Source organism: Echinops telfairi, unplaced genomic scaffold, assembly GCF_000313985.2.
Source record: "Echinops telfairi isolate 266 unplaced genomic scaffold, ASM31398v2 ScPeMD7_7425;HRSCAF=8463, whole genome shotgun sequence".
Lineage (NCBI taxonomy): Eukaryota > Metazoa > Chordata > Mammalia > Afrosoricida > Tenrecidae > Echinops > Echinops telfairi.
The window spans coordinates 4,978,188-4,985,633 of NW_022111325.1; the positions used below are offsets into that span (position 1 = coordinate 4,978,188).

General features: G+C 42.7%; 2 protein-coding genes across 2 annotated transcripts in view; both read left to right on the top strand.

Moving 5' to 3' along the window:
• LOC101651839 (T-cell surface glycoprotein CD1a) overlaps positions 1-181 on the top strand; it is a 37,015-nt gene extending 36,834 nt beyond the window's left edge. Inside the window, exon 9 of the mRNA XM_045298366.1 lies at positions 127-181. Coding sequence (XP_045154301.1) covers positions 127-181 — 55 coding nt within the window. The remainder of the gene's footprint in view (positions 1-126) is intronic.
• Positions 182-595: 414 nt separating this feature from the next.
• Positions 596-3,470, top strand: LOC101652144 (T-cell surface glycoprotein CD1b-like). The gene is made up of 5 exons (XM_004714782.1): positions 596-656; positions 944-1,210; positions 1,819-2,097; positions 2,450-2,728; positions 3,373-3,470. Exons 1-5 carry the CDS (start codon positions 596-598, stop codon positions 3,468-3,470), a joined length of 984 nt encoding a protein of 327 aa, XP_004714839.1.
• Positions 3,471-7,446: the final 3,976 nt, after the last annotated feature.

The following is a 7,446-nucleotide window of genomic DNA, read 5'->3' on the forward strand; positions in this document are numbered from 1 at the left end:
ATGTATGTATGGATTGTGATAAGAGTTGTATGAGCCCCTAATAAAATGATTTTAAAAAAATGATTGTGGACTGAAGTCAATAACATTAGAAAGGAAATCGTTTGGTATTACCCTCTCATTTTACAGATGTGACGTGAAGGAGTTGGACATTTTTCAGAATCCGATAGAAGTTAAGCCCTAGTCGGGTAGTGGCTGTCCACTGCAAGGCCAGCAGTTTGAATCCACCAGTAGTTCCTTTGGGAGAAAGGTTCAGAGTGTTTCTGCAAAGATTACAGCTTCTGAAACCGCAAGGGGCATTTTCACTCTGTGCTGTAGGAAAGGCATGAATCGAATCAACATGATGGTTGTAAGCTTTCTTGTTGGTTAGGTAGAAGCTGGGGACTTTACATGCAGCTAGAAGCCAGGGAGGGAAGTAAGAAAAAGCTGAGGGAAAATTCAGAACTGAGAGGCTGAGTGGGAAGCTTAGGGTTGTAGGAGCCACAGCTTTCCCCCAATATAGTGCCGCTGAGGGAGAGATTGTCAGTTGGAAGAGAGGTTTTGCTGAAATCAGATTGCTCATTAGACCAGAGAATTAGTCTTTCTGACGCCCAGGGAAATGCTGCTTCTGCTGCTTTTATTGCTGGCACTTCTCTTTCAAGGTGGCGACAATAAGGATGGTAAGAATAATCCTGGCATCTCTCACGGATGTTATGGGGAGATTTGGGTAAACTATGCTGTAGTGACCGCAGGTGTAGTTGGCCATTAAATGTTATGCACTTCTGTTTCCTGCCTCTTCAACCATGTTGGAAGTTGGGACTAGGATCGAGATGTTGGGATAGGCAATTGTCTAGGCTATATGTGTTCTTCAGGCCGCTCCCCTTGTCCTCCCCCTCACCCCAATATCAAATGCATTCTCTCTCATATTTTTCATTCTCCCTTCTCACCATTCTTTCACTCTGTGCAGATTTCCAGGGTCCGACCTCGTTCTACCTCATCCAGATATCATCCTTTCCCAATAGCACCTGGGCACAAAACCAAGGCTCAGGCTGGTTGGATGATGTGCAGATTCATGGCTGGGAGAGCAACTCAGAAAATGCTACTTTCCTGAAGCCCTGGTCCAAGGGCAAGTTCAGTGATCAGGAGGTGACTGAACTGGTGGACATATTTCGAGTCTACCTGATTGGATTTATTCGGGAAGTACGAGATTTTGCCAGTGTATTCCAGATGGAATGTGAGTTCTGGAGGGATTCTGAATTACTTTTTTCTGCCTCGTTGTTTGGCTGCTACTTCCTGTGATCCTTCCCTCTTCCCAAATGTCCTGAAACTGCATGCACACTTCTCTAGAGTAGTCTGCTGCCCTGGTCCCATAATTCCACACAATAGTTCAGAACCTTGCTACCTCCTGATTACTTTAGTAATAGTCTTTTTTTCCCCTCTCTAACCATCCTCTCTTTAGTCTAGTATGAAATCGACTACTCTATTCAATTTTAAAACCCTCACTTTCCCTAGACTGTGCCTGAGTGTGTTAATGTGATTTTCCTTAAGATACGTGTCGTCTTTGTTGATTCTCCTTGCCCTTCCCACAATGTAATCATTCATTCTGACTCCCTCACCCAATCCCTCTTATTCTTCACTTATTGTTAACCACCATCCATTACAAAGCAAGCCTGGTCTCCCACTGATGACACACATACCGTCCCCCAATGTTCATCTCTCTAAATACTGGCATCGGTTTTTGGTTCCCAGATATCTCTCCCCATCAAAACTGTCCTAAGTCTATTCCTTATCCTTTTATTCTTCATTTACTATTTAATATATTTCTGTTTTCCTTTTACGCAGATCCGTTTGAGATCCAGGGCATAGCTGGTTGTGAGCTGTGTCATGGGGAGGCCCCAGAAAGTTTCCTGAGGGGAGCTCTAGGAGGACTGGACTTCCTGAGCATCCCGAATTGTTCATGTGTACCTGCTCCAGAGGGTGGCTGGAGGGCAAAGAAGTTTTGTGCAACAATCATTCAGTACCAAGGGATCCTGGAAGCAATAGGGAAACTCCTCTTTCTAGACTGCCCTCAATTTCTCTTGGGTGTTCTTGATGCAGGAAAGACAGCTCTACAACGGCAAGGTTTGTCCCACTCTGTCTCCAAGATGTTTCTGTTACTGATAACTGCCTGTGATCCTTCACTCCTCCCAACTATACCAAAACTGCACGCACACTTCTCTAGAGTAGTCTGCTGCTCTGATCCCACAATTCCACAGTATTTCAGATCCTTGCTGCCTCCTGATTCCTTCAGTAATAGTCTTCTTATTTTTCTAGCCACCCTCTCTTTTGTCAAAAAAGAAGGAACCCAAGAGAGAGTAAATTAATGGATAAAATATTTGGTTCTCAAAGGAATAGAGAGAGGTCACTGTCCCAACCTGCAGGGGCTAAGTCTCTGTGTTATGAAGTCCTAACTGGAACACATTTCCTATCCCAGAAAAGCCTGTGGCCTGGCTGTCCAGGGGACCCACTCCTGGTCCTGACCGTCTGCTGCTGGTGTGCCGCGTCTCTGGATTCTACCCGAAGCCTGTGTGGGTGACGTGGCTGAGGGGGGAGCAGGAGCAGCCTGGCTCTCGGCGAGGTGATGTCCTGCCCAATGCTGACGGGACCTGGTATCTCCGAGTCACCCTGGACGTGGCAGCTGGGGAGGCTGCTGGCCTGTCCTGCCGAGTGAAGCACAGCAGTCTCGGTGGCCAGGACATTGTCCTCTACTGGGGTGAGAAAGTGGGAGAGAACTGAGGCCCACTAGAGAGGGAAGGAGATGTTCCTAACTGAAGAGGGAGGAGCGGGGGAAGGCTTGGAATTAACAAATCAAAGAGAGACGTATATATTGAGCTGGAGAGAGACACACAGAAACACACACCCACACACAGAGGAGATTGGTCTCTGGGATAAGAGGTATAACAACAGGTGATCTAAAATACAGAATACATAAGAATGGAGGCCCTACAGATTGGATGGGGAAGGTAAGAAGGAGGGACCAAGGATACATATTGAATGTGGCTTAAGCATTGCTCTGCTAGCCACAGAGTCAGCGATTTCCACTTACTGGGTCTCTGTAGCTGAAAGATGAGACTTCCTACCCCTGCGATGATGTATAGCCTCAGAAACCCACAGGGACAGTTCTACAACGTGCCAAGGGTTGCTGAGACCAAATTGACTCGATAGCTGTGAGTCCAGGTTTTTTTGTTTTGTTTGCCGTGCTTTGTTTTTTGAGACAATGAGAGAAGGGACCAGAACCTCCCCATACATTGGAAACAGGTAGATGGTGGTGCTGACATTCAGGTGGGCAGAGAAAGCCCTGGAAAATCAGAGAATGAGATTTGAAGTGACATGCTTGTGCCCTCTCTCAATTACTAGGACAGCCCGTCTCCATTGGCTTGATCTGTCTGGTTATAATACTGCCACCCTTGCTCCTTTTCATAGGCTTTGCATTACGGTTTATGAGGCACCGGTGAGTTTTATTGGTTAAATCTACTCTTTTTCACACCTCACTCTTTTCCACTGCTTTATTTCTCTTTAGCTTTAATATTTCCACCAGACCCTTTCCCCTTTCTGTTCAACTTCTTGACCCTCCCCCCAATGCTTTTATTTGTCTTCTTAACGGTCATATCAGGATATTCTTTGAGCCCTCATCAATCTTGCTTTCTATCAGCTTTGAAGACTGGAAGTTGAAGATGTTAGTCAAATAAAATTTATCCATCAGCAGAAAAAATAATTTAGAAACTTATTATTAACCAGTACCAACAGTAAGATGCGCCTATATTTAATACATGATAAAGTATTATAAAGAATGTTCTCAAAATAAGTGAAATACGGCAAAGACAACTTAATCGTGATATTCATTTACCTTTCTATTTTAAAACTGACTTTGTGTTTTTATTTAAGTACTGTTTGCCAAATAGGCTAAATATAATTGTGCAAGAATAATTGTATTTGCAGGAAGGGTGAGCCCTTGCAATGTAATACCTCTGTTTTTACTGGATGACCGTCTAACCTACTGGGCTCAATTGAAATGCTACTTCCTCTAGGAGGCCTTCCCCAAGGCTACAAATAGAAGCAACTAACTGAGCCTCACATGGAGTCATTTGTATTCAAATGCAGATTAGAAAAGTATCAGAGTTTACTTTTATTGTGGGCTTTGGAAGGGAAGTTAGGACAAGTATAAATTTGAAGAGGTTAGGTGTTTTAGAAAGACTGCTTTCATGAGGATAGTTTTAGACAAATGGATATATCAGGAATTTGGAGCAAAGGGAACATATTTAAGAAGTGTACAAAAAGATGGAAAACACAGCTTTCTTTTTCTATGTTAGCATAGTTGACTTTCTACTCCAGGATTCATTCAACTCTACCCCACCTGTGTAGTTGACTTGAATAGTTGATTCCACTTAGATCCACTGGATTGTCCTTTGGTTATTCTGTGTTCCCTCTGATTGTGGATTACTAACCAGCAACAGTTCAAGCAACACTTTTTCCAATAGTACTGCTATTATAAATCTAGTTGATAATATGCACAAAAACAAGACAGAGCAAAACAAAGCAACAAAACAAAACAACAACAACAACAAAACCAATGACAAAAAAAGGAAAAGCCTGTAAATAGTTCAAGGTCTGTTTGTTAACCTTTAGGAGTGTGTTCCAGTCAATGCTGATGGAGTGCCTTGCCACGCCCTGGCCTCAAAGTCCATTTTTGGTATTCCCTCCGGACTTCGTTGCTCTACTCCCCCTTGCTGTTCTGTTGCACACCCTTAGAGTTTTGCCTCAGTGTGGTGGGGTCAGATCTGGGGCAATTCCCACTCTGTGTCTCCAGTGTTGTCCCTTGTAGGGATATGGGTCAGTGAAGGATGTCCTGTCATGTAGTGGGGCTGGCCATATGGTGCTGGGCAGGATAAACAATCTGGAGGAAAAAACAATGGGACCAACTGTTCTCGGAGAACATGGGAGAGAGGGAGGTGGGGGAAAGGAAGTGGTGTTAACAAACCCAGGGACAAGGGAACAACAAGTGATCCCAAAATTGTTGGTGAGGAGGGTGTAAGAGGCCTGGTAGAGCTTGATCAAGGGCAATGTAACTGAGAGGAATTACTGAAACCCAAATGAAGGCTGAGCATGAATAATGGGACAAGAGGAAAGTAAAAGGAAATAGAGAAAAGAACTAGGAGGCAAACGGCATTTATACAAGTCTCAAAATACAGGCATGTACATATGTAAATATATTTATATATGATGATTGGGAAATAGATCTATGCATATATTTATAGATTTAGTATTAAGGTAGCAGATGGACATTGGGCCTGGACTCAAGTACTCCCTCAATGCAAGAACACTTTGTTTTATTAACCTGGCATTCCATAATGCTCAGCTTCCGGATGCAGTTGCTGAAGACAAAGTGGGTACATAAGCAAATGTGGTGGAGAAAGTTGATGGTGCCCAGCTATCTGGGGTCTTAAAGGCTTGAAGATAAACAAGCAGCCATCTAGCTTAGAAGCAACAAAGGCCACGTGGAAGAAGCACACCAGCCTGTGGTATCAGGAGATGTTGATGGCATCAGGTATCGGCATCAAAGAACAAAAAATCATATCATTGCGAATGAGAGGGAGTGCAGATTGGGGACCCAAAGTCCATCTGTAGGCAACTGAGCATCTCCTTATATAAGGGTTGTGGGGAGGAGATAAGCCATTCAGTGTGCAGTGTAGCAGCGATGAAACTTACAACTTTCCTCTAGTTCTTTAATGCTCCCCCCACCCACTATCATGATACCAATTCTATCTTACAAATCTGGCTAGACCAGAGGATGTACACTGGTACAGATAGAAACTGGAAACACAGGGAATCCAGGACAGATGAACCCTTCAGGACCAGTGGTGAGAGTGGCGATACCAGGAGGGTGGAGGGAAGGTGGGGTAGAAAGGGGGAACTGATTACAACAATCTACATATAAGCCCTTCCCTGGGAGATGGATGACAGAAAAGTAGGTGTAGGGAGACATCGGACAGTGTAAGACATGACAAAATAGTAATAATTTTTAAATTATCAAGGGTTCATGAGGGAGGGGTGGAGGAGGGGCAACAATGAGGAACTGATACCAAGGGCTCAAGTAAAAAGCAAATGTTTTGAGAATGATGATGGCAACAAATGTACAAATGTGCTTGACACAATGGATGTATGATGGATTGTGATAAGAGTTTTACAAGCCCCCAATAAAATGATTAAAAAAAGAAATGGAGTTGACAACTGGTCCTTTCTCTCTCTTGTTCTGTATCTATAATTCTTCTGCTTTGAATTCTAGGATGGAAAAATAATGCTACTTTTGACATTAGCAAGGATTGCTAGGATGTCTTGCAGTTATAAATAAAATTTAGAATCTTAGAAGTTTAACATAAAACAGCTTATTTCTGAGACTGCTTCATGACCAGGCAGGGTTATGTTCTATTTCACACAGTCACTATGAATCAGAGCTTACTAGATAGCAACCAGCAACAACAACACATAACAAAGCAAGTTTCTGTAGGTCAGGCAGCCCTTCTCTCACTCATAGTTCTCCCATCTGGAATAGGTCACCTCCAAGCTATTTCTGAGGGCAAGATGATCAGATGTGATGCTTAATTGGGCCAGTCTGGAAATAATGTACACATCGTGCTGAATTCAAGCACACTTCCCCATCCTAATTATGTGGAAACAGGAGAAATATGTTTTTCCTGTTGATATGTGTAGAAAAAAATGTGCTAAACTCTTGTTCTTATTTTCATTTACTTACAAATTTTATTTGAGAGCTACTTGATGGTTTATTAATGGCCCTGGCTAGTTAATATGTGTAAAAATGTGAGCACAAAATCTTGGTAGAACAAAGGCAATGCATTGATTATTATATTGTTGTTGTGTGCTGTCAAGTTGATTATGACACATTATGATCCTTATAGAACAGTGTAGAACTGTCCCATGAATTTTTATTGACTGTACTCTTTATGGGAGCAGATCACCAGGACTTTTTACTGTAGAGCCACTGTTTGGTTTGGTTAGCTGATCATTTGGTTAGCAGTTGAATGCTTAATCATTGTGTAGTGGGTTGGATAATATAAAACGGAAACCCTGGTGGCACGAATACTTGGCTGCTCAAAGAATAGCTCATCGTGGAAGTGATAACATTATATTAGATCACATCATGGGAGAATCCTAACCCAGCCAAGTTGACATAAAACCTAACTATCAAATAGGGTCATAATGAGTTGCAGCAGACACAACTCCATTTGTAACATTATTTATTACTCAGATTTCCCAGCAGTAGCAATGAGACTGGAGACCACATTGATACACTGGAGGGACAGAGAAACAAGAGGAAGACTCTTTTTAAAAAAAATCATTTTATTAGGGGCTCATACAACTCATCACAATCCATACATACCTCAATTGTGTAAAGCGCATTTGTACATTCATTGC

What these genes read in the sequence shown, in the direction of transcription:
- LOC101652144 (XM_004714782.1), top strand. Translation starts at nt 596, where the DNA reads ATGCTGCTTCTGCTGCTTTTATTGCTGGCACTTCTCTTTCAAGGTGGC. An exon ending in AGGTGGCGACAATAAGGATG is followed by an intron (nt 657 to 943) that starts GTAAGAATAATC and finishes CACTCTGTGCAG; the next exon opens with ATTTCCAGGGTCCGACCTCG. An exon ending in GACAGCTCTACAACGGCAAG is followed by an intron (nt 2,098 to 2,449) that starts GTTTGTCCCACT and finishes TTCCTATCCCAG; the next exon opens with AAAAGCCTGTGGCCTGGCTG.